This window comes from Eucalyptus grandis, chromosome 10, assembly GCF_016545825.1.
Source record: "Eucalyptus grandis isolate ANBG69807.140 chromosome 10, ASM1654582v1, whole genome shotgun sequence".
NCBI lineage: Eukaryota > Viridiplantae > Streptophyta > Magnoliopsida > Myrtales > Myrtaceae > Eucalyptus > Eucalyptus grandis.
Genome location: NC_052621.1, coordinates 21,147,482 through 21,175,188, shown reverse-complemented (window position 1 = coordinate 21,175,188; position 27,707 = coordinate 21,147,482). Strand labels below are relative to the sequence as shown.

Genomic DNA, 27,707 nt, shown 5'->3' with positions numbered 1-27,707 from the left:
AAGTTTCACAGGTTCCACAAGTTTCTGTTCTGGAGGGTCTTTTGCTCTTGTTTTATGTTTTTTGTTTTTTTTTCTTCAAGCTGTAAGGAGTGAGAGAAGAGGTGAATATATGGGGAGAGGGAGAGAATGGAAGAGTGAAGAGGGCTGGGGGATGAAACTTTGGGGGTGCCCAGGCCCAACTAATACTTCAATATGAGTTACGGGACAAGCCATGTACATGTGATTCACTTCTCCTGCACCAGGATTCGAATTTCATGCACGCAACGCCCGTAATCCCCGGATCGTGCATTAGCCTGTGAATTCGATGAATCTCCCGTGTGTCCCTCTCAATCAAAGGGCTCCTATGGATTGAATACTTGCAGTGCCAATTTGGACACCAACTTTACGTATTTGACGTGACACTAGATTTAAAATTATACTTCTTTTTTGTTGTCATTTTTTCATTATATATTTGTGATATTCTAGGTCTCTTTCAAGTCTCAAATTTAGTATTCAATGCACTTTTTTCATGCATACGCTGCACATATATAAAAGAAAAAAACGTTGCCACAAATAGTGATGTAATGATATTATGTGTGCAGGGTTTGTTCACGACAATCATATAACTTCATGTTAAATAACTTAGATGGCACATAAGACTAGTAATAACTATCTTGTGTGAAACTCAAATACTTCCACCTGTTTCATACGGAATCGGCTACAAGCATTTATAACCTCTAATCAAGAAGAGCTCCAACCCATTATAATTGCTTTTGAGCTCCAATCGAGAAGCACTTGGATCCATTATAACTGCTATCATTAGTAAACTCTGAACACAAATATATTGCCAGACCCTCACCCGATCAGATTAGTACGTCATTTTGATAAATTGGTTAAGCCCTAATTACGCATATTGATGACCTCATTCCAGGTCCCTTTCGTGCGGGCAACACATTTGGTTTTTTTTTCCCAAATAAGCCAACTGGGGGACATTCCTTTCTTGCTCAAAGATTGATTAAAAAAAAAAGAACTGATTAAAGGCATTTCACTACTTTTGCTTTGAGAAGAATCCTTACAAAATAAATTCACTACCGTTAGGGCACACGCATCGTGTGCAAGAAGGGGAGGAAAAAAGATAAAATTTAGGAGCATGAATCGAATGCATGGTGAATTTGTCTATGTTAAGTGTATCTACCACTCATGAGTTATAATTGTGAGACTATTTAAATGTTGAACAGATGAAGAAGTGATTACCTACCTACTGTACTAGATCATGTTCAATGTTACATTGGCCCCATTTGGCTGAAACCCAAAAATAAACTTAAAAAAAATAATAAAATAATAAAAATGTGATGCATCCAAATTTTTTTCCAGTAAATAGTTTTTCTAGGAGAATAATAATATTTTAGGTGTTTAACTGAAATGAGATAATGAATTAGAAAATATTTTCAACCGCTTGGTACCAACCTTCGTCCACTCCTTTGATATTGTTTTATTTTTAATTTTTAATTTTATTTACTTTTAAAATCGAATTTTCAATTACTTTTTTTTTTTTTTTTTTTTTTTTGCCTCTTCTTTGGCCGATCGCCTGCAACAGGCAAGGTTAATCTCACTAGATTCCAGTGAGCTCAAGCCTCACCGGAGGTCAGCAACGCTCAGTGAGCTCGAGTCTAGCCACATCAGCACAAGGTCGGGGCCAATTGGTCCGATGACCAAAATGAGAACCATGATAGCAACGAAGACGACAATGGTGACAATGAAGGGATGGATGAGGACACCCGATGAACAAATGGGCAGGTCAGAGGTGGGTATCACGGAGGAGAAAGAGACCGACTTCCCCCATGCGTATGTCTTCGTCACGTATATGCGCAACAGGAAAAACTGTGGCAGGATAGTGGCTCCTTTGCCTCCGTCGGATGGCTGTCCCTCTGATATAATGGAATGTAATAATGTATGCGGTCAGCTCAGGAGGGAGGATGAAGAGGCGGAAGCCGACGGAGATGCGATGTTGTAAGAAGCTCTTCTCCTTATGGACTCACTTCTGGGAATTTTGTTTTTTTTTTCTAGACCATCCTTTGGCCTTGCACTTCAAACGAATCGGCTGTTAGTCAATGCTTAACAGTAGAGGGACCTAGTTGGCTAGCTTGTAGAACTTTGCTTTACAATCCAATCCTCTTGTGGTGAAAGTTGTGGGTTGCGAGTACTGAGTTCCTAATTTCAGCCATTTGGTGGGAAAAAATTGATCTTGTGATGCCGAATGCCATGTGCTCTGTCTGTGACGATGGTGTAGCTGCAATTCTCTGGAGGTGAATTTTCTTTCTTTATTTACTTCAAGATATCATTTGAAATCTAATAAGTTGAAGTTCCGGGAAGATTTACCATGAGTTCTTTCTTGGAATCATTGAGTATGTGTATTGATTAACTAGAATGTTTTGTGGATCCTTTAAGTTAACTAAGTTGCTCGTATTTGTCAATCCTCAGATTTTGCAGCTCTTTGGCATTAGAAATGGTGATCGAATCTATTGATAAGAGATTTGATCTGAGGATATGATTTCCCCACCTATGATGTTGGGAGGTGGAAAAACTTGCCATATACGCTTTGATTCAATTGGAAGGTTGTTTGTGGATCTTAAGGGACAGGTCTTTTTCTTTCTCTTCGGAATCCTTGGGGCCATACTAGCCTGGTTGTGTTTGGACTTGTGAACTGGTGAGTTTCCATTGCTTCTTCCCTCACTAGTTCGACTGCCAAGGATACGTCCGGTGTATGATGCTAGTTTCTCCAATCCGAGCTCAGCGATCTTCCCTCATGTCCCTAATCTCACCCATATAAGGAGACATCGAATGGCATCCTATTCGCGTATCTTGTTTTCGTGTTTTCATCGTCTCGAGCCTGTGTAGAGACTGAGTTTGGTCCCCAGTTATATATTTCTCGGTATGTTTCTCAACAGCAAGACGACGAGGTGAGACAGAACATAAGGAACTGTTGGAATTTTGTTTGTTAAAACAAAATAAGTGCCTTTTACTTTGTCCCACATAGAAAAGGTGGGAGCAGGAGGATCAAGCACAAGGCCATAATAGTGCGGAGTAATATAGAAATTCTCGCTGAAACAAGAGGTTAGTGTATGTGTGGTATGTCCGGTTCTATTACATAAAAGTACAAGTTTAAAGCCGAGCTACTTGTCACTTTGATAGAGCTTTGATATACTTGCACTAAGTAAAGGTTTAACTCGAAAGAGACCTTTATGTATGTATATTAATCTTACTGAAACTTTGGCTGTATGGTTTTAAAATTTTTATTTTGAAATTTTGTTTTACAAACAAAGTGGGGATTGTTGGAATTTTGTTTGTTAAAACAAAATAAGTGCCTTTACTTTGTCCCACATAGAAAAGGTGGGAGCAGGAGGATTAGTTTATTAATGAGGAATTTCCTTTTGTAGTTAAAGGAGTAATTAGGTGGGGCTAGACCCACCATACCCGCGTGCGGGTGCGCGGATAATTGCGCGGTTTAATTAGCATTAATCCCTTGCTTTTTATTTATTTATTTTTATTTTATTTTATTTTATATTTTAGTTCAAAGGTTGCCTTTTAATTTGAGAATTTCGGAAATGAAATATAAATGAAAATTCGAAATTCTTTTAAAAAATAATAATAATTATTCCGAATTTTATTTGTGTCTTTTCAAGACAACCTTTGGAAAATTACTTATTCGGTTTTAATTTTCTGAAGGATTGCAATTGTTCGGTTTTCGACTTCTTCCGAAGAGTCGCATTTGTTTATCCGAACAATTTTCTAAAGACGTGTTTGTTCGCAATTTTCACGAAGAGTTGCAAGACTGTTTCATATAAATACTTGTCATTTTCGGAAAGAAAAGTGTGGTCATTTTCGAGTCTTCTTTCTGAAAAAAACTGCAGCCAATTTTTCGATTGTTTCTTAGAGAGACCCTGTAGAAATACTAGAATTGCTATTTGGTATTCTCATCCGAGACTTTGTTGTATCCTGGAGGATTTTTGCCGGTGACCATTAGCAACGTTGTGGGGCAAATAAATCCTTAAAGAAAGTGATATCACGCCTCAAAGTCCGAGTTGTTTTTATTCGATCCGATTTCATTGTTCAACCCATTTCGAAGACATATTTTACCAACAGGAACATCATCCTTCCATCCGTCAAAAATGATACTGAAACAGCTACACGCTTCAAGGAGTCAGCATGAGCTAATAAATGGAGTTGCCTTGTGTATTATGTCTTCTCAAATTTTTTGGGTGATATTCCATAACTCGGAAACTCAAATCTCATCCCTTTATATACATCATGCTTAATAATAATTATGGGAATTATTATTTATTAGAATGGTGAGTATATTCACCGCAATTCGTATATTGCAAGAATCATATAACGACACCACTAATTATGTATCATATTAATAGTCATATTGCTTACAATAGAGATTAATATAATAATCATCAATCATCAGTAATCTGATTAGTTTAGTCGTGATTATAACTTATGGCCGTCACAACCGGAAGGTGTTTTTGTGTAGTTACTTATTAGAAATTGAGAGAGTGTGTAAAAAGAGTATTTTGGGTATGTTATCTCTATTTTTCTATGATTGAATGTCAAACCATACAAAGAGACAGGAGTAACTCCGTTAATCAAACAATAAACTTTTATTCATTTGCTAAAGCAATAGTTTTCTTAGGTTTCAATGAAATTTTGTTTCATAAGTCTATAAAATAAGATGAAAGGAGGGTGGGTCTTTTTTTTTTTTTTTTTTAGGAAGGAGAGTAGTGGGAGTATATAGAATTGACGCAAGTGAGCTTCGATTTTTTTGTTATCTCTAATAAAATTTGTTTTTATATGTTGAAATTTACTTTTGCGTCAAACTTCAAATTAACTTAAGAAAAACGGAATTTAGGTAAAAAAAAACAAAGTGATAAAATGAAAAGGAAAAAGTTTGTCTTTGACCTCAGAAAAAGGAGGGCCGAGAGGCGCACGCCGACGACACCGTCTCGGCCGCCCGGTTCCTGCATTCGCTGCTCGCCTCGGTTTGTCCTGCCCCTCCTCCGGGTTCGCCTTTTCCTCAGGGGTTTTCTCTTGAATTGATCGTGGCCTTGCTGTCGAAGGACAAGCTCAACGCTTTCGGTTTGATGGAGCCGGTTTCGTCGCGGGGTGGGGGCGAGGTGGATGGGGAGAGATCGGTGAGAGCTTACGGTATTTATCCAAGACCTTCTTTCTTCAACCACGATTGCAATCCAAATGCTTGTAGATTTGACTATGTGGACTCTGCTTCTGATGGCAATACTGATATAATCGTGCGGATGATCCATGATGTCCCTCAAGGGAGGGAGATCTGCCTGAGTTATCTTCCTGTCAACTTGAATTATGCGAATAGGCAGAAGAGGTTGATGGAAGACTACCGGTTCGCCTGTGACTGCGATCGGTGCAAGGTCGAGGCCAATTGGTCCGATGATGAGAACGAGCACGATGATATCGGTGAAGACGATGATGGTGACGGTGAAGGGATGGATGAGGATGCCGATGAACAAATGAGCGGGTCGGAGGTGGGTATTGCAGAGGAGAAAGAGACGGACTTCCCCCATGCATATTTCTTCGTCAGGTATATGTGCAACAGGAAAAACTGCGGCGGGACATTGGCTCCTCTGCCTCTGTGGTCGGATGATGCTCCTTCTGATATAATGGAGTGTAATGTATGTGGTCAGCTCAGGAGGGAGGATGAAGAGGTGGAAGCTGATGGAGAAGAGGATATGGACGAGTGAGCTCCCCCTGTTTGCGATGTTGTACGAAGCTCTTCTCCTTATGTACTCATCTCTGGGAATTTTGTTTTTCTTTCTGATCCATCCTTTGGCCTTGCTATCCAACCAAGTCAGCTGCTAGTCAATACTTACGGCAGAGAGAGACCTAGTTGGCTAGCTTTACAATCCAATCTTCTTTTGGTGAAGGTTGTGGATTGCGGGTGCTCTGAGTTTCTAATGTTACCCAATTTAAGGAAATATTGACCTTGTAGGGCCAAACGCCATATGCTCTGTGACTGTGGTCGAGCCACTACTCTCTGGAAGTGAATTTTTCTTTCTTTATTTACATATAGGACATCGCGTAGAATCTGATAAGTGAAGTTCCGGGAAGTTTTACCATGGGTTCCTTTGTGAAATCTGTGAAGATGAAGATGAAGATGAAGAAATGGATCAGGATACAGCGAAATCAGCAAAAGAAATACTTCGAATTACTCTATATCAATATGATTGTAGTACAAAGCTTCTATGATCAACGACAGCTTTCGAATACAAAATCCTCTGTTTTACATCCCCTGTTTCTATCTCTCTATCACAGCACGTATCAGCTACACAATTGCAGAGCATCCATTGATGATAGCTCTCTAAGCTTTCTCTCTCTATATTTCTACTCTCTTCTCTCTCTATATTTTCTCTCTACATCCATCGAGGAGGAAGAAGACTACTTAAAGAACGGAAAACTGAATACAGCTCATAAAAGAGAAAAACAGAATTCAACTAACTATTTCTTCATTTGTTTTTCCCCTTTTCAGCTAAATAACCGCACACGTGCTAGTTTAGATCTGTTATAACTTGGCGATCCATGTCACTCTTCATCTCAGGCTTCTTCTTCATTGATGTCAATCCAAGTTTGTCTTCACCACGAGTTCTCCACCGTTGATCACCAGCTTGTTGATCACCAGCTCTTTGTTGCTTTTCTGTCTTTTGTTTTTCCTCACGTGTTCTTTCTCTATCTGCTGAATTTATAGTAACTGATGATTGAGAAGACTCAGTTCCTTTATATTTAACATCCCCCCTCAAATTGGGAATGGGTGGAAAACCAAGGCCCAATTTGGTACGTAGTTGGCAATGTGATAACCGTGAGAGAGACTTGGTGAAAATATCAGCAAGTTGAGAATTGCTTGGGATATATTGGACATGAAGGGATCCTGAGGAGACTTTTTCTCGAACGAAGTGGAAGTCCACTTCGATATGTTTTGTTCGAGCATGTAACACAGGATTGGCAGTGAGAGCAATGGCTGACTTATTATCACAGAACAGATGTGTGGGATGAGTGAGAGCATATCCTATGTCTCGCAAGACAAAACTTATCCAGGTAAGTTCAGCAGAGGTTGAAGCAAGAGCACGATACTTAGCTTCTGTAGAAGATCTAATTACTGTGGTCTACTTCTTGGCTGCCCAAGAAATATGGTTGGAGCCAATATAAGTACAGAAACCTGTAGTTGATCTTCGAGTTTCGATACATCCAGCCCAGTCTGCATCTGAAAAACCATACAAATGTGGAGAGCTTTGAGAATGAATGAATATGCCAAGACTGATAGTGCCTTTGATATATCGCAGAACCCTTTTAAGTCTATAGAGGTCTGCAATAGTTGGTGTCTGTAATTTTTGACAGAGTAAATTGGTAGCATAGGCAATGTCAGGGCGTGTTAAAGTGAGATACTGAAGAGCACCAACTAGACTGCGGTACTCAGTAGGATTGGATAAAGAAGCAGAATCATTTTGCAGAATGAGAGGTCTTAGCGGCAGAGGAGTGGAAATTGGTTTACATTTAGACATTTGAGCTTGAGTGAGAAGATCACTAGCATATTTGGTTTGACACAAGAATAAATGATTAGAATTTTGTTTGACTTAAATGCCAAGGAAGTAATGTAGTGGGCCAAGATCTTTCATGTGAAACTCGAGACTCGAGAGAATGAATCAAACCCAGTAGTTGAAAGGAACTTCCAGTTAAGACAATGTCATCAACATATAACAGTAGAAGAATGGTATCTTGTTTATGATGATATATGAATAAAGATGGATCTGTGGAGCTGCAAAAGAATCCATATGCCAGTAAAAAATCACTGAACTTATCAAACCATGCTCGAGGAGCTTGTCGAAGACCATAAAGTGACTTTCTGAGTAAACATACATGAGAAGGTTTCTGTGGATCTTGAAAGCCAGGAGGTTGCTCCATGTAGACTGTTTCATTAAGTGTGCCATGTAGAAATGCATTCTTAACATCAAGTTGATGAATAGGCCACTTTGTCTCATCTTTGCTACGAGATAGAACTATTCTAATGGTGGCATGCTTGATTCTTTGACTGAAAGTCTCGTGAAGTCAATTCCTTCTTCCTGATGAAAGCCTTTAGCAACTAAGCGAGCTTTCAATCTATCAAGGCTACCATCAGAGGCAAGTTTCGTTTTAAAGACTCACTTGCAGCCAATTACATTCATGTATTTAGTTCGAGGAGTTAAGTCCCAGGTTTTATTTTGATATAATGCATCCATTTCTTCTGTCATTGCTTTATGCCAACCTTCATGTGCCAATGCTGATTTAATTGACTTTGGTTCAGAAGGTACCTTATAGACAGCAAGACATGCATACCTGGGATTAGGCTTGATAATTCCAGATTTGAATCAAGTCTGCATTGGATGACTGGAAGTTGCCTCCTGTGTTGAGAGACTGGAAATGACCCCTTGTGATATATGAGAAGGGATAATTTGTTCAGATCCAATACTTGTATTATAGGGTATTGTTGTATTAGTAGTAGACATGTGTTCATATTGTATAGGTGAAGATACTTCATTGTGTGGTGTTGTTGTAGAAATGACATATTCTTGTGTTATTGCTGGTTGTAGTGATTGAGCAGTATAAGGTACAACAATTTCTGTTGAAGACTGTGAATTTATTGCTGTATTATCTTCATTGAGCTGCAGATGGGCTGCACATGTCTGAGAAGAAGTAGAAGGTATAATAGAATCTGTTTTCTTGCTTGCTGACTCTGTTAATTGTACTTCTTCTGCCCATAACTGATATAATGTTGTGAGAGATGCATACTTTGTTAGACACAGCTTAGTAAAAGGGAAAAACTTCTCATCAAACTTCACATGTCTACTGATATATACTCGACTTGTTGAGGGTACAAGACATCTGTAGCCTTTATGGTGTTCACTATAGCCAATGAACACACAAGTGAGAGATCTTGGATCAAACTTGTGCTGAGCATAGGGTCGTAAGCATGGATAGCAGGCACAACCAAATACCCTGAGGTGATCATAAGTTGGTTCTTAGTGATACAACTTTTTGTAAGGTGATTGCATTTGCAATTTTGGTGTTGGAAGAAGATTGATGACATAGTTAGCTGTAATAAAAGCATCAACCCAATATTTCAGAGGAACTTTACCATGATATAACATGGCAAGACCTAATTCAACAATATGTCGATGTTTTCGCTCAGAGATGCCATTCTGAGCAGGTGTGTAAGGGCAAGAGAGATTCTGTTTGATACCACAGTCTTGTAAGTGAGCTTGAAATCTGTGACTAATAAATTCTCCTCCACCATCACACTGAAAGATCTTTATTTTTGACTCAAATTGGTTCTCTAATTGCTTTTGAAACAGAACAAAAATCTTATAAAAGTTTGACTTCAATTTCAATGGATATATCCAACTAAATCGAGAGAAGTTATCCATAAACAGAACATAGTATTTGAAATTCTGAAATGAAGTCATAGGTGATGGACCCCATATATCACAATGAATTTTCTGTAGGGGCATAGTTGTTACAGATTCGGATGATGGAAATGGTAAAGCTACAGCCTTTGCAACTTGACAACTACTACATACATTCAGCATTCTACTGCTACACTGAATGAGTTTTTGATTTTGCAAATACTTCAAGATATTCAAATTGGTGTGTGCTAATCTTTGATGCCATGTGTCCTCTTCTATTGCTCTGTTCTTTGGGCTAGAAAGGCTTGTGTTGTTTGTGAATTCACTTGATATAGTCCTTTAGTTTTCCTTCCGAGCAACAAAGTTGTGTTGGTCCAGTTGTCCTTTATATATACACCAAATTTGTCAAAAACAAATGAGCAAGGATAATCATCTGTTAACTTGGATACTGACAAAAGATTTTTCTTTATATTAGGGACAATTAGGACATCATTTAGTGGCAACAAACTCTTTCCAGTATGTAGCAATGTATCGCCAGTGCATGTAACAGACAGATGTGTTCCATCACCAATCATGACAGTATCATATCCAGTATATTTAGAAGAGTTATGAAGTATACCAGAATTAGCTGTGATATGTGCAGTTGCACCAGTATCTGGATACCATTCGCTGCCTTTGGCATCTTCAAGATGTATAGCTGCCAGAGCTGTTGGTATCTCCTCAGCTTGATACGAGTTATCAAATCTATACCAGCAGTGTAAAGCATCATAACCTGGTTTCTTGCAGATTTGACACTCTAATTTTATGCTACTAGTTGCCTTCTCATCCTGCATACTCTTGGAAAGAGTTAGATTAGAAGGATAAGACTTCACTTCTTGATATCTCTGTGATGGGCCAGCATAGGGACGAAATCTTGAGGTTAAACCAGAATAAGAAGAATTTTGATAAGGTTTGGTTCTCTGATTCTCTTGCATATAGCTGGTATTGCTGGATCTATAACCTAAATTGTCTCCAGGGTATCTAAATCCTCGGCCCCTGTTATTAAGAAAACGTCCCCTACCATAGCTACGGCCTCCTCGTAATTACCTCTTTGGGCTACAAAACCTGAATTTTGAGATATGTACTCTCCATCAGTTGTTTCTTTAAGCTGTGCTTGAGGGTGTCTTTGCCCAAAGTAAGCCATATTGGAGTTAAATTGGGTCCTGGAATAGTTCTGCATTCTTGACTCAAACCTCTCCAATTGTGCAATTACCTCATCATACTCAGGTTGAGGCTTTAGACAGTATATTGTTGTTCGGAAATTTTCATATTCAGCTCCTAGCCCTTCCAACACACCAAATAGCTTGGTTATGTCATCCACAGGTTTTCCTATAGCATTTAACTGATCACATATGTACTTGTATTTTCGAAGATAGACTGAAAGAGCTCTATCATGTTTTTGACAAGCTTGAAGTTTTCCCCTTAATTCGAATTCTCTAGCTACTGATTTTTGTGTGAAGCGACTCAGAAGTGTCTGCCACACTTCATAAGATGTTTCTAAACCAATTATTAAGCTCAGTATATTCTCCGAGACAGCTCCACTTATCCATGAAGAAACCAGCTGATCAGTTTTTGTCCAGTCAATATAGTCTGGATTTACAGCTTCAATCTCACATCCTTCAACTACATTTTGCAGCATTCGAGGAGGTGATGTAATATCACCATTAATAAAGCCAAAGAGTTCTTGGCTTTTCAGAAACCTTTGGATCTGAGCTTGCCATAAGAGGAAATTGTCTTCGGCAAGCTTAATTGTGACAAAGTTAGAGATATTCACATGTATAGGAATGGGATACTTTGGTGCTCTTACTGCCATTGTTGTATTTTCTCAGCTTTGAAGAGGAAGATAGCAATAGTGTTATGAAGAACTAACACAATTACCGTGATATTGCAATCTGCTGCAACTTCAGCTTCTTCTTTCTCGATCTAATGAATAGCTACTGAATGGATCCCTCTGGCAGATATGATCGCCTGCTAGATGAAAACCTTATGAGAAATCCAAGGTTGAATGCGCAACAACAAGATGATTTCTTTAGGATACTATGGCTCTGATACCATGTGAAGATGAAGATGAAGAAATGGATCAGGATACAGCGAAATCAACAAAAGAAATACTTTGAATTACTCTATATCAATATGATTGTAGTACAAAGCTTCTATGATCAACGACAGCTTTTGAATACAAAATCCTCTGTTTTACATCCCCTGTTTCTATCTCTCTATCACAGCACGTATCAGCTACACAATTGCAGAGCATCCATTGATGATAGCTCTCTAAGCTTTCTCTCTCTATATTTCTACTCTCTTCTCTCTCTATATTTTCTCTCTACATCCATCGAGGAGGAAGAAGACTACTTAAAGAACGGAAAACTGAATACAGCTCATAAAAGAGAAAAATAGAATTCAACTAACTGTTTCTTCATTTGTTTTTCCCCTTTTCAGCTGAATAACCGCACACGTGCTAGTTTAGATCTGTTATAACTTGGCGATCCATGTCACTCTTCATCTCAGGCTTCTTCTTCATTGATGTCAATCCAAGTTTGTCTTCACCACGAGTTCTCCACCCTTGATCACCAGCTCGTTGATCACCAGCTCTTTGTTGCTTTTCTGTCTTTTGTTTTTCCTCACGTGTTCTTTCTCTATCTGCTGAATTTATAGTAACTGATGATTGAGAAGACTCAGTTCCTTTATATTTAACAAAATCAAGTATGTTATCGATAAACTTGCATGTTCTGTGGATCCCTTCAAGTCGACCAACCTGCTCATATTTTCAATCTTCAGATTTTGCAGCTATTTGGCATTAGGAAAGGTGGTTGAACCTATTGATAAAAATTTGATCTGATATTGGGGCATGTGATATCCCAACCAAATGATGTTGGGGAGGTGAAAAACTTGCCATATTTGCTTTGATTCGATAGTGCAGCGTGTGGTTTCTTTCCTTAATAACGTGCTGCCAATAACGGACTGAAGGCTGCTCGTGGTTCTTAAGGGACAGGTTTTTTCCTTGAGTCTCTTGGCATCCTTGGGGGCTATGTAGGCTGGTTGTGTTTTGACTTGTGAGCTGGTGAATTTTTCCACCTCTTCGATAACTAGTTTGACGGCCAAAGACACATCCGGTGTATGATGCTGGTGGCTCTAATCTGAGCTCAACATGCCTCATGTCCCTAATCTCACCCATACAAGGAATGGCATTCTACTCACGTGTCCTGTTTTTGCTTTTTCCATCGTCTCGAGTCTGTGTAGAGACTGATTTTGGTCCCAGATATATGTTTCTTAGTATGTTTTTCAACAGCAACGATGGGGTGAGACAGAAGGAGACCCTTTGTCCTCTTGTCTGTCGAAAATGATTCCGAAACAACTACAGGCTTTAAGAGTCGGCATGAAACGATGAAGGGGTTGCCTTGCATAGAATGGGGGTCACTTGATGTGTGCTAATGGTAATGGAATGTCAAGAATAAATATCAAAATCCCTACATTGTACGGCCAACTCTGTGTGCATTACCGGTGTTACGATTAGACAAAACAGGTAAAGATCGTAATCCAAGTTTAACAATAGCCTTAACATGCATTGAACAGAGTGTGAGAATCAACTGCAGACGAGTCATTATACAGTTTATAGGTCATAATACACCAAAGATGAATACACAGGCATTCCAAATCAATTTAACGATTAAAGTCTGCAAAATTGATATTGCATAACTCAATGTAGAAACTGAAAAACTATGGGCATCTCATCCCATTATGTCATACATCGTACTTAGTGATATTACAAAAGTTATTAAAAATTAGCATCATCGGTAACCAACATTTGTTCTTTTCTTCCCGTGGATGCATATTTTTTTGGGGGTCCAATTGAAATTTTGTTCCATATTATAAATTAGAAGAAAGAGGGTCTTTTTGTATGCATAAGAGGGAGAGTAGTGAGAGTGTACAATTGATGCAAGTGGGCTTTGATTTTTTTTTTTTTTTAATTTACTCCCCATTTGTTATTTTTATTTTTAATATAGATATTTATTTCTGTCACAATCTGTTTATATGGAGCAACTGCCTTGTTTTGAGGATGCAAGATACCTGTCTTATGCTTGCAAACTTGAGAGAGCTTTGTGTGGCCTCAAGCAAGCATCAAAAGCATGGTTTGATCATTTTAGCTTGTTTCTTTTAGCATTTGGTTTCTTTTGCAGCATTGTAGATCCTTCATTGTTTATTCAAAAATCAGATCATGGCATTTTAGCTCTACTTTTATTCGTGAATGATATGATTGTCATCAATAATGATCCAAACTTGCTTGATGGATTTATTTCTTCATTGAGTAGTGAATTTACAATGAAACAATGAAGGATACAGAGCCATTACATTATTTTTTGGTTGTGGAGGTTAGAATATTTTTGATAGTCTTTATTTGTGCCAACCACAATATGCTTTGTCAATTCTTTGGTGTGCTCAAATGGAGGGTTGCAAGCCAGGATCCACACACATAGCCATGCGCATTCATTCTCTCAAATGCGAAATTATTTTCGAATCCCATGCTATATCAATGTATTGTCAGAGCTTTTTAATCTCACCATCACAAGGTTGGATATTTCATATGCAGTCAATTTTGTATGTCAATTCATGCATTGGTGTGCTGTGACTCATTTTCGAATTGTGAAGCACATTTTGTGCTATGTGCTACTAATAGATCGAGAAATGCGAATCCTGTCCAAGTTAACTATAGAGTCATAAACATGTTGTGATGTAGATTGGGCAAATTGTTCCTTGACTCAACGATCAATTATGATATTTTGTACCTGTAGTAACTCTATATCATGGAGTGCTAAGCAGCAACAAAAGGTTGCTCAATCTAATGCCAATGTAGAGTATCTTGCAATGGCATCAACAATTGTTGAGATTGTTTGGATATCTTTCCTTTTAAGAGATTTAGGTATTCATCTCTCAAATTCACTATTATCATTTTGTGATAATATTAGTGCAATTTATATGTTGATTAGTCTCGTGTTATATGCAAAAGCTAAACATATCGAATTAGATTATCATTATGAGTGAGAAAAAGTAGCTCGTGGAACTCTTGTGACTAAGTATATTCTGTTTGTGCGTTGAATTGTTGATCTCTTCACAAATTATTATTCCAACAACACATTTGGAAACTTACATTGCAAATTGAGAATTTGGGATTGTTCCATTCCCAATTTGAGTGAGAGTTAAGGTATTGATTTATCAATCAAGAGAGAAGAATATGGAAATGTCAACCAAAATCACAAGCAGATTTCGAATTACTAAAATCAAGGGATCGACAGCTTTATTATTTATATCACTGTATTGTTTCCTTATAAACTGTAATGCTTTGTAATATCTTTAATATGGTGGAAATCATTTCAGCAAATTATATGCTGAGATCAACAATCAAACACCTTTGTTCTTTTAGGATGTTTGAAGCAAGTGGTGATTAGAGATGACTTTGAAGGCCATATTTGTTTTCTCACTTAAATTCATTGCAACTTAACAAATTTAATCAAGAAGAAATGGTACAGTGGAAGATTTCATTTGCCTAAAACTTGATCATCCTTCACCCTACCCGATTCAAATTGGACAAACATAAAGGAGACTGAAACTAGAGAATCATCATTTGATAATGTTAAGCAAAAATGTCCATTATTCAGAACATTCAAAGAGGGATATGAACATGACTGAAAGCAGGAGGAAAATTGTTCATAACAACAATCAACAAACCGATCAAGAGATGATGATCAAGCATCCGTCAGCAGGAGAAAAACCAAAAAAAGTGGAAAAAAGAGTATATTATTGTACTGAGAGGCAAATGGTTCATTTGTGGTAGCCGAGCATGGAATATACAGTCTGAATTATGGTGAGCGCAAAGAGGAAGACGGCAGCGATGAGAGACAATGTAACCCAAGGATTCCTGAAGTAGGTGTGGAAGAAATTAACCCTCCACATGTTCCAGCGGTTACTATAGTACTGTTCGACCTTGGTAAGCACGCCATTGATGCTGCTGTCGGAGTCCATAGTTGCACCCTTGGCCAGCAAGTTGAACAGCTTGGCTACTGCCTCATCGCTCTCCAGGTCATTCTGGAGGATACCCTGGGCGCGGAGCAGTGCAACGTCCTGCCCTTTGTCGATGATGTAGTCCATGAAGCAGATGTAGGAAGTGACCTCGTTCCCGGCCCCAACATGGAAGCGCTCAAACGCCATGAGGTTGAGGAAGACGGACTCGATTTTGTCACCCACTACGATCGTGGGGAGCCTCAGGACACCGCCCTCAAAGGAGATGTCATTGAGGCTCCGGGTCTTGCTATTCTTGAACTGGATCCCATGCTCGCTGAGCTCAGTGGCCGAGGCCGACCGGATAAGCTTCATACCGTCCTTCATCTCCACGTTGTCCTTGGGCTTCTTCCGCATGTGCTTCCTGAAGACGTCCAGGACGTGCAGGCGCGACCGGATAATCTCCTCACTGTACTTCCTCTCCACGTTGTCCTTCTTCTTGGGCTCCTTCAGCTTGTGCTTCCTGTAGACGTCCAGGACGTGCAGGCATTTGCCCATCCCTGTGATGTCCTTGCCGTGGAACCAGCTTTTGAAAATGAGCCTGTTGACAGATTCGTCGTCCTGTGTTGTTCGAGTGAAGTCAGTACGTTGAATCTGAGATTGGGGTTGTACTGATACCACTTGCGTAAAAGGGAAAAAAAATGAAGTTTTGGTGATAGATTTACTAATCAAATTATCGGTTGATCATGAACCGGGCAATCAATGCATTTGGAGCATTAGATTCGGTGGATCCATCGTAGGGTTCATGTGAGATCACAAAGATGTACTGTCACGTGCACATAGTACGGCGGTTTGCGTACTTGCAATATTTTCTCGTCTTACGACCGACCAAATCTAAGAAACTAAGGCCCTGTTTGGCAACGTGCCAAACAATGCATAATTCTGATTTTTTGTTCCCAAAATCAGTTTGAGATGAGAATCGCGTTTGGTAAAATTTTTGTTCCCGGGAACAAATTTGTTCCCAGAATCAGTTTGGGAGAAGATTTGAGAATAAAAAAAAGTTGATTTTGCGTCCGAGAATCAAAAAAAGAATCAACGCAATAAAACTCTTCTTCTTTCCTTCCGCCATCCCGCAACCGTCGCCCGCCGCCGCCCGCTGCCGTCCGCCGTCGCCCACCACCGCCGGCCATCAGTCCCGCGAGCTCGCCAGAGGCTCTCCTGGCCAGGGCAAGGTTCGGCGAGATTGTTGGAGGCTCGCCTGGCTAGGGTGAGGTCCGGCGAGCTCGCCAGAGGCACGCCCAACCACCGGCAAGCCTCGGCCTCGCCGGATCCGGCGAGGTCGAGGCTCGCCCGGCCACCGACCGAGATAGGCAAGCCCGGCCGGTGGCCGGGCGAGCCTTGCCGGCGCTGGGCGAGGCTCGCCCGCCACCGGTCGGAGCTAGGCGAGCCCGGCTGGTGGCAAGCGGGCCTCGCCCAGCCCCGGCGAGGCTCACCTGGCCATCGGCGAGGCCGAGGCTTGGCGGGGCTGGGCGAGCCTCGCCCAACTGCCGGTGAGGCTCGGTCGATGAGGGCCAGCCTCGCCGAGGGCCGGCGATGCTCTGGTGAGGTCGCTGGCCCTCGTCCGGCTGGTCGTCGGTTCGACGACCGGCCACAAGAAGAAGAAGAAAAATAGGAGAAAAAGGGAAAAAGAAAAGAAAAGAAAGAAAGTAAAAAGTAGAAAAAAATTAATTTGGAACATAATCAATGAACACGTTATCAAACGCAATTCTATTCCGAATCAGAAATTTTAGACAGTTACCAAACACATTCTTTTTAGTCAAAATCAGTTCCCGGGAACATAATCAAAAATAATAATTTCTTGTCAGAATCAGTTCACGAGAACATAATCATTACTAAACGCGCCCTAACCTTCTCACCATGGCTCTCGACAGCTACCAGCCGATCCAGCACTAGCATCGGAAGCTGATTCTCCAGCATCAGCATATCATGCCGAATGTCTGGCATTATGTAGAGCTCCCCATGTTTGCTGAAGATAGGGTCGTTGGGTGCGTAGTCGTGCACCTCGTCGGCTGCGAACCTCAGGATCTCAAGCATGAAGCAGCCGTCAGTTACCATCAGCTCTAGGAACAGGGGTGCCGCGCCCTCGCCGTTGCCTGCCTTCCACTTCAGGTCCAGCGCGTTGTAGCTCTCCTCGAGGTCCCACGCCACCTCCCTCAGGGACTCGAAGAAGTGCTCACGGCACTTCCCGGACCGCCTGAGGAAGTGGCGGACCACGCGGCACTTGTGTTCCTCCATGGGAAGGAGGTGGTCCTCACCGTGGTGGTAGGGGCCGAAGGAGACAACTTGCGGCCTGTAGGCCTGGCAGTTGAGGGCGGTGATGCGGGCAGGGACCCTGTAGATGGACCGCGTCTTCCAGTACCGTTGCTCCTCGTCGTCCGAGAGCATGAAGTGGAGGCTCTCTTCAAGTGGAGCAATCGAGTTGGACTCGTCCGGTTTCGCAGGAGACATAGTTCCGCGAGTTTCACAGGTTCCACAAGTTTCCGTTCTGGAGGGTCTTATGCTCTTGTTTTTTTTTTTTCTTCTTCTTAAGCTGAAAGGAGTGAGAGAAGAGGTGAATACATGGGGAGAATGGAAGGGTGAAGAGGGTTGGGGGATAAAAGTTTGGGGGTGCCCAAGCCCAACTAGTGCTTCAAGTTCAAGATGAATTACGGGACAAGCCATGTACATGTGAGTCATGTGACTCACTTCTTGTGCATGAGGATTCGAAGTTCGTGCACCCAATGCACGCAATGCCCGGAATCCTCCGATCGCGTATTAGCCTTCGAATTCGATGAATCTCCTGTGCGTCTCTCTTAATTGAAGGGCTCCTATGGATTGAATACATGTAATGCCAATTTGGGCACCGACTTTGAATATTTTACGTGACACTAGAGTTCCATTCATTTCATAAAAAATAACTTTAAAAAAAAAATATTTCGAATCTTCCGATGTTCATTTCACGGAAAATAAATTAATGATGGAAAACATTATCTTCATAGGAAAAAAAGTCTTCTTAAAGAGGGAAAAATGTTTTCACGTTTTGAGAAAAGGGAAAACATTTTTCACATATTCTTTCACCCTCACTTTCTTTCACAAATATATTTTTACTTTATTATTTTTATTTTTTTAATTGAGTTTTAATTAATTCTTTATTCCTTTTCTTTTCCTTCTTCTTTGACTAGTCTCCGGTTCTGGAGAAGGCCAATGACTATAGCTTGCTAGATTGGTGACGCCCGAGCGTCGCTAGAGTTGGCAAGGCTTGAGCCTCGCAAATCGACAACTCCCGAGCATCATTGGACGGTGGCAAGGCCTAAGGTAGTGCTCGTCGATCGTTGTTGGCAACAAGTTGAGGAAAAGAAAAGTAAAGAAAAGAAAAAAAGAAAATGAAAGAAATGTAGGATAAAAAAAATTAAAATTTGAATTTTTAAAAATAAAATAAAATAACCAAAAAGAATTTAAAATTAGATTTTTAAAAATAAAAAAGAACATAAAAAATAATCAAAAGAAGTGCATGGAGGAAAATCAAATTAGATACCGAATAGTGGAAAAATTTTCCACTTCAATTTTAGATTTTTACCGAACACCGAAAAATATTATCATTTTCCTTGAAAATGACTTTTAGAAAAATATTTTTCAAAAATATTACATTTTCATCGAAAGGAACGGAGCCTGGATTTAAAATAATAGTTCTTTTTTGTTGTAATTTTTTTTATTATGTATTTGAGATATTCCGAGATCTCTTACTTGAGTCTCAAATTTAGTACTTGATGCGCTTTTTTTGTGCATACATCGCATGTAGGAGAAAAAAAAATGTCACCACAAATAGTGATGGAATAATATTATGTGTGCATGGTTAGCTCATGACAGGTTGTAACCATCTTGTGTGAAACTCAAATACTTCCCCTTATTTCATCCCCTTGTTTCATATGAAATTGGCCACAAGCATTTATGAGCTCCAATCGAGAGGAGCTCGAATCCATTATAATTGCTTATGATCTCCAATTGACAAGCTCTTGGATCCAATATAACTGCTATAATTAGTGAACTCTAAACACAAATATATTGCAGAACGATGATTAAATCCGAAAGTGACTAATTGCATCACCTGATCAGATTAATACGTCATTTTGATGAATTGGTTAAGCCCTAATTACGCACATTGATGACCTCATTCCGGGTCCCTTTTGCGCGGGCAACACATTTTTAGTCCCAAATAAGCCAATTGGGGGACATTCCTTTCTTGCTCAAAGACCGTTTAAAAAAAAAAAATGATTAAAGGCAGTTCACTACTTTTGCTTTGAGAAGAATCCTTGTGAAGCTGGGATGAAAAGGATATAAAGTAAATTCATTAGCGTTACGGCACACATATCGTGTGTACGAAGGAGCGGGGGGCGCGTGGGGGAGGTTGCATTGTGGATTTGACTTTAGGTGGCACATAAGATGGGTTTTAGACATCTTGTGTGAAACTCAAATGCTTCCGCTCATATCAGCCACAAGCATTTGTGAGTTGCAATCGAGAAGCATTTGGATCCATTAAAATTTATAACTGCTATAATCAGTAAACTAGGCACAAATATATTGCAGGACGACAATTAAATCCGAAAGTGATTAATTCCATCACCCGATCAGATTGATACGTCATTTTGATGATGGTTAAGCCCTAATTACGCATATTGATGACCTCCTTCCGTATCCCTTTCCCACGGGCAGCACATTCAATTTTAGTCCCAAATAAGCCAACCGGGGGACATTCCTTTCTTGCTCAAAGACACATTAAAAAACAGAACTGGTTAAAGGCAGTTCACTACTTTTGCTTTGCGAAGAATCGTGGTGAAGTTGGGATGAAAAAGATATAAAGTAAATTCATTAGCATTAGGGCACGCATATCGTGTGCAAGTAGGGAGAAAAAAGGGATAAAATTTAGGTGCATGAGTCAAATGCATTGTGGATTTATCTAGTTTAAGTGTATCTACTACTCATGATTTGTAATTGTGAGACTATTTAAATGTTGCCTGATGAAGAAGTGATTACCTACTTACTGTACTTGATCAAGTCAATGTTACATTGGCCCTGTTTGGCTAGAAACCGAAAATAAACTTAAAAAAATAATAAAATAATAAAAAGTGATGAATCTCCAGAAATTATTTTTCTAGGAGAATAATAATATTTTCAGCCGCTTAGCTGAAACGTGAAAATAAATTAGAAAATTTCATTGTTCGGCATGGACCTTCGTGCACTCCTTTTAATAATGTTTTGTTTTTATTTTTATTTTTATTTTTCATTTTTTCTTTACTTTTTTAATTGAATTTTTAATTACTTTTTATTTTTATTTTTTATTTTTGCTTTTTCTTTGGCCGATTGCCTGCTACAGGGTTGAGATCGCCAGATTCCAATGAGCTCAAGCCTCACTAGAGGTCATCGAGGCTCGGTGAGCTTGGGTCTAGCCAAATCGTCACATGGTCGAGGCCAATTGGTCCAATGACAAGAATGAGCATGATGATATCGGCGAAGAGGACGATGGTGACGAAGAAGGGATGGATGAGGACGCGGATGAACAAATGAGATCGACTTCCCCTATGCATATTTCTTCGTCAGGTATATGTGCAGCAGGAAAAACTTCAGCGGGACAATGGCACCTTTGCCTCCGTCGGACGGCTCTCCTTCTGATATAATGGAGTGTAATGTATGTGGTCAGCTCAGGAGGGAGGATGAAGAGGCGGGGAGCCGACGGAGAAGAGGATAGCGATGAGTGAGGTCCCCCTATTTGTAATGTGTAAGAAGCTCTTCTCCTCATGGACTCACTCCCGGGAATTTTGTTTTTCTTTCTGATCCATCCTTTGGCCTTGCTGTCTAACCAAGTCAGCTGCTAGTCAATACTTAACAGCAGAGGGAGACCTAGTTGGCTAGCTTGTAGAACTTTGCTTTACAATCCAATCTTCTTTGGGCGAAAGTTGTGGATTGCAAGTATTCTGAGTTTCTAATGTCACCCATTTTGAAGGAAAAAATTGAGCTTGTAAGGCTGAACGCCATGTTCTCTGTGACTAGGGGGAGCTACTATTCTGTGGAGGTGAATTTTCTTTCTTTATCTACAGCGAGGACATCACGTAAAATCTGATGACTGAATTGCAGGGAAGTTTTACCATGAGTTCCTTCTTGAAACCGTGTATGTGTATTGATAAACTGGAATGTTCTGTGGATCCTTGAAGTTAACTAAGTTGCTCCTGTTTTTCAATCTTCAGAGTGTGCAGCTCTTTGACATTAGAAACGGTGGTTGAATCTATTGATAAGAGATTTGATCTGAGGACATGATTTCCCCACCTATGATGTTGGGAGGTGGAAAGACTTGCCATATATGCTTTGATTCAATTTGAAGGCTGTTTGTGGATCTTAAGGGACAGGTCTTTTTCTTTCTTTAGAATCCTTGGGGCCATACTAGCCTGGTTGTGTTTAGACTTATGAGCTGATAAATTTCCATTGCTTCTTCTATAACTAATTTGACGGCCAAGGATACGTCCGGTGCATGATGCAAGTTTCTCCAATCCGACTTCAACGATCCCGCCTCATATCCCTGATCTCACCCGTATGAGGAGACATTGATTGGCATTCTATTTGCATGTCTCGTTCTCGTGTTTTCATTGTCGTGAGCCTGTGTAGAGACTGATTTTGGTCCCAGTTATATGTTTCTCGGCATGTTTGTCGACAGCAAGATGACGGGGCGAGACAGAAGGAACCTCGTCCTTCCGTCTGTCAAAAATGATACTGAAACAGCTACAGGCTTCAAGGTGCCAACATAAGCTAAAAAAGGGGGTTGTCTCCCATATTATATCTTCTCAAATTTATTGCATAACTCGACGTGAAAACTCAGATCTCATCCGTTTATGTAATACATCGTACTTAATGATAATTATAGGAATTATTAGTAATTTTTTTGATCGGATGATTTATTTAGTAATTGGAATGGTGAGTATATTAAATGCAATTCATATATTGTAAGTGTTATATAATGAGACCTTTGATTATATATCACACTAATATTCGGTTATTTAAAATACAGATGGATATAGAAAATATCAATCGTCGGTAATTAGATTAATGAGTCTCAATTATAGGGTATGGGCATTGCATATTTATGGCGTTATCACTTAATTACTTTATTAAAAAGAGATAGAGTAAAAGAGTATTTTGGGAATGTTATCTCTATTTCTGTGTGATTAAACGTCAAACCATGCAAAGGAATAGGAGTAACTCCGTTAATCAAACTAGCAACTTTTATTTATTTGCTAAAGCGATACTTTTCTTAGGTTTCAATGAAGTTTTGTTTCATATATCTATAAAATAAGATGAAAGGAGGGTGGCTTTTGTTTTTTTGGATGTATAGGAGTATAGAATTGAAGCAAGTGGGCTTCGATCTTTCTAATCCACTAGCCATTTGTTGCTTTTATTATTAAATTATCATAGAAGATGATGCACCTAATTAACTTTCTCCTTTTCTCTGAGATCAAAGACAAACCTTTTCCACCACCGCCCGCGGTGGCCGCGCTGGTTTGAGCTTAGTACCCTATCCGGGAGGGGAGGAGTTCGAAACTTCGTGGACGCGATGCTTCAATGCATAACGCGCGACTTACCCGCGTATCTAGGGGTCAGCGGTGGGGACCCCGGCGCCCCAGGGTTTACTCTCCCCCGCGAAGCGGCGTGCGGAGGTTCCCTGGGTTACCAAAAAAAAAAAGACAAACCTTTTCCTTTTCATTTTATCACATTGTTTTTTGTTTTATTGTTTTTTCCTAAATTCCATTTTTCTTAGGTTAATTTGAAGTTTGACGCATAAGTAAGTTTCAACATATAAAAACAAAATTCCACTGTATTTCAATCAATTTGTATCTGAAATATTCAGTTTAGTCAGCCTATTTTTCATCATTACTTATTTTTTTTTACATTTAATTATCAAAGTAAATTAAGTACTGCAAGTGGTCGCTACACTTATGGTGTAGGTATGCTTAACAAGATTATCCCAATTATGCCAATTAAATGAAAGAACGATTTCTTCCTATATGTATATGTTTTGACCATTAGAAAGTTAATACACTAACCAATTGACATCATATTAGTTTGTTTTGCTATCTTTATTCATCACTTTTCTATGTGCTATCCTCTTTAAATAATTATTTGTGTATTTCAACATTACTAGCACTCTCTATATATCTCAATTTATCTAAGTAGTTTTTCTCGAAATAAAGTTTATATACAACGCATAAAACTTTCTCAGAATTGGAGATTCTTTATTTAGAATAAATCATGACCCACAACTTGTCCTCCAAATTTTGAGAAATTCTTCTAGAATCAAGATGAATCTAAATTTACGTAAATAGATGATCTAAAAGCACTAATCCTCACAAAATCAAGTATCTGACTCAGTTTTAGCCAAACTTTTTCAAAATGGATGTTCTTTCTTTAGAATAAACTATGACCCACAACTTGTGCTAAAAAAATTGTTAAGTACTTTTAAAATCAAAAGAATCTAATTATAACTAAAATAAATTATCTAAAAGCGCTAAATCTCACGAGATCAAACATTTAACCTCAATTGTTGCTAAACTTTGTTAGGATTGGATGTTATGCCTTAAGAATATATTAGATTTGTCAAAAAGGGTTATAGATCCATTTCCTAAATCATATTTGATAGGTTGAGCTATTATATGAGCTTGTTAAAGGGAAAAAGTCACAAAAAATCGCAAACTTAGTTTAGCATGACATAATTACCCTAATTTTTTTTTTACATAAAAAAACCTTAAATTATGCATACTGTGACATATTTATCATTAATTTTTCTTGTAAAATGAAAAATATCTCAAATTTGAACTTATGTGACCCATTTACTCTTCATTTGCATTCCATTAGATGACTTTTTAGTTAAAATAATGGTGTTTTTATTTCATTTTAGTCGTGTGGGTGCTTGTCGACACTATTTCCTTATTGATGTCCACGTAAGCAAATTTTTAACCGTTCTCATTGACAAGATTTTGATGGGGGTAAATATATCACACAAGTACAATATTATGATTTTTATAGTACAAAGAAAAATTTAGAGTAAATATGTTAGAGCGGACATAGTTTAAGATTTTTGATAGTTTTTTCCTTTGTTAAATTTAGAAAGTGAGTTATAAATGGGTTTAGAATAGCAAAATCCATTAAAATATGAGTGTTGAATGGATTCAGAATTTACCAAAATCCAATCCACCTCTATGATTCTCTCTGGCCCTCGCTCAATCTTGTTCACTCACTTTACACACTTACTTGAGTTGAACAATATCGTTCGTCTTTCTGACTGTCTATCTCTGCACTCTCATATTGGAGGCCATGTCCAACCAAGCTGGATCCTCCCACGCACAATCCCGAATTCTTTCTCTTCGCGCGTTTCCGAAGCGATAGAGAAATGGGGGCTGGTCGGGAGGCATTGATTTTGCTGGACCGCGCGATGCAGCTGAAGAAGCTCAACATCGCCGTCGTCCCCATCCGCTACAACGATGGAGTCAGGCTCGGAGGGAGGAGTGTCGCCGTCGGTCGCTCGGGTGGTGAAGGAAAGGTTGGGCTTCGGTGGATGGGCTTACGCGAAATGAATTGCTAGACGCTTAGGACCACACCGGGGACATTGGACGCTTCATTAATTGTCCCGATGGCTCCTCTAGGTAAGTTTGGTTCCTGTTGGGATTCTGATGGTCTTCGGAGATTGCTTTGATTGGGGTGTTTTGGAGGTGTTGAGATTGAAATTCTTGTGATTCGTTCAGTTTGCCCTCGAGTTGTTTGAAGAAATGCCAGTCAGGGGATTTTCTTGTAGAAATGGTGGATTAGATGGCTTGAGGGGGTAAGAGTAGAGCTTGCCAACTATGTTCCAAAAGAGAACCCAATTGTGAGATTGCCAGTCTGTGTACGTATGCGATGACCATAATCTGGGTACTCAAGAAATTTATGTTTTGAAGAATAATCATAATCATTAGCTACAATCGTAATTATATTTATTTTGATTGTGTAGGCATTATTTTTTTCTAATTTAAACAAAATATTGAAATGCAAAGAAAATTAGAAAGAGCAATGCTAATATAAGGAAGAATATGAATCGGATCGAGTACGAGTAATGATCGTTAAATTTATGTTGCATATAAATATGTCGAAATGGGTTAAATAGGTGATTTTGGTTAGAACATTATCGACCGACCCACCTTTTTGATGGCTTTACAATCCATGTACACATATGCCTATTTAAAACCTTTTTGTCAACTAATAGAAAGATACTCCAAATACCTTTACGTAGGTCGAAATTACCTTTTTCAATGGTGCCAAATCATCATTATATTTATGTTATAACTTAAACATATGCAAGAACGAAATGTGCCAATGAAAAATTGAAATGGCCGATGTCTTGGCAAAGTTCTGAATCCAAGCAAACGACACTGGGACCCTTGGAGTGTCAAAAGTTGGCATAAATGAACATTTAAGTGCCAAAAGTTATGAAAGTGACATTTAAATGCCAAAATCGAGTAAAATGGATCACTTAAGTGCCAATCAGAAATTTGCTGACGCGGCAGCGATTTTTCAACGAAGCAAGTGCAAAATGGTGTCGTTTTGATACGACGTGTAAAAATTAATTAAATGAAATTTAAAACTAAATTTATTTAAAACATTTAAAATTAAAATTAAAAATTAAAAAAAAAAAAAAAATTGAAAAAAGGAAGGAGGTGGCTGAGGTGGAGCCCTCGCTGCCTCCCACTTTTTTTTTTTTTTTTTTTTAAAATATTTAAAAATATTTTTATATTTGTATTTGTATTTTTAAATATTTTAAATAAATTTAGTTTTAAATTTAATTTATTTTACCATGTCAACACTAAAACAACATCGTTTTTACATTATTTATTCACGTCAGCATGTAAAATGACACAATTTCGCACTTACTTTGTTGGAAATTGTGCACATAAGCATTTTGGTCGAATTAGTGTTTAAGTGATTTATTTTACTCTGATTTTGACACTTAGTGTCACTTTTATAACTTTTGATACTTAAGTGTTTCTTAAGTATCTCTTTGTGCTAATTTTTGACACTTGAAGCGATTTTTTGTCCCAAGCAAACCCATTTGGATCTTGCATCAAACCCCACACACGACGACAATCACCCAAGCATTAAAAATCTAATCCTTTCGTACTGAACTATAGTAAATTTATGGCACTCATTACGATAACCGATAAAAGGAAAAAGGTCGACTGACTCGTGCACAATTAATTTGTCACGTCGTTCCAAAGTGGAAACGACATCCTCCGTGTTGAGCGCTCGATCTAAGGAATACCATAAAAGCCTACAAGAACATGAACAGTTCAAGTTCAAAATTTCGATCCATGCATGCAACTTTCGGTGGACTTACGCGTGCTACTTCTTTATTGCCGTGGATAGGGAAGAACGCGTGGACTATTCATGTCCTTGACCGCTGCAAATGTCTATGCCCATTTTCCTCCGGGGCTTCTACTGGAGGCGTCCTGAGAATAATATTATATGTTTGCTTCGCCTCCCATTTCCCTATTTCAACTACCAAACATTACAATTATCATTTGTCCGACAATGTCGCGAAATTGATAAACTCTTCTAGTGGTGGCCGAGCTCAATCGGAATTTGGAAGACAATGGGAAGCTTGATACCCAGCTATTGCTGCTCCTCCGGAAGGACACTCCCGACCGCTGAATATTTATTAATGCAACTAATCCCATCTTTTCAAAATGTGGTTCATTTGCACTTCATACGGAAAATATAAGTTTTGTTGGCCAGAGAACCGCAGTTTTCACCTAGTTTCGGGGTTTTTCCGGCAGTGAATCTCGTTTGTTCCTTTTATATCGGGAAGGATGTTGGGAGTTTCGAAAATTTCTTATTTAGGCATAAAAGTACGTTTATTCTTTGATGGTAATGATTGATTGCTTGGCGATTGGAAAACATATTTGACTATTGAAGCCGATGGGGACTAGATGACTTTGAAGTACATAATTTTTGTTCCCTTAAATTCGTGGCAACTTCTAAAAAGTTTGTTATTTACTTAGCAAAGGGACAAGGAAGGAGATTAGTGTATCATGAAAATGTATAGTGCGAGGGATTCGCGGAGCTGTAGTTGAACTTTGCATGAATGAACGAGCATGGAGCCTTTTTATAGTCCTTCATATT

The 27,707-nt window shown here is 39.1% G+C and overlaps 2 protein-coding genes across 2 annotated transcripts; one reads left to right on the top strand and one right to left on the bottom strand.

Annotated features, from left to right (window-relative positions):
* Positions 1-4,940: 4,940 nt before the first annotated feature.
* Positions 4,941-5,766, top strand: LOC120288750 (histone-lysine N-methyltransferase ASHR2-like; the record flags this gene model as incomplete). The annotated part of the gene is made up of 1 exon (XM_039302891.1): positions 4,941-5,766. A coding segment is annotated over one exon (813 nt), but the record flags the coding sequence as incomplete, so codon positions are not given.
* Positions 5,767-15,299: 9,533 nt separating this feature from the next.
* On the bottom strand, positions 15,300-17,984 carry LOC104423755 (UPF0481 protein At3g47200). Its single transcript, XM_010036206.3, has 2 exons — positions 17,385-17,984; positions 15,300-16,097 (listed from the first exon to the last, which is right to left on the bottom strand). The coding sequence occupies exons 1-2, from the start codon at positions 17,982-17,984 to the stop codon at positions 15,300-15,302; spliced, it is 1,398 nt and encodes a 465-aa protein (XP_010034508.3).
* Between the last annotated feature and the right edge of the window lie 9,723 nt (positions 17,985-27,707).

Bases quoted from the DNA above. Each gene is read 5' to 3' on its own strand.
- LOC104423755 (XM_010036206.3), bottom strand. From the start codon at position 17,984: ATGTCTCCTGCGAAACCGGACGAGTCCAACTCGATTGCTCCACTTGAA. The intron at 16,098-17,384 runs GTTAGGGCGCGT...CGAACAACACAG, and splicing joins TCGAGAGCCATGGTGAGAAG to GACGACGAATCTGTCAACAG.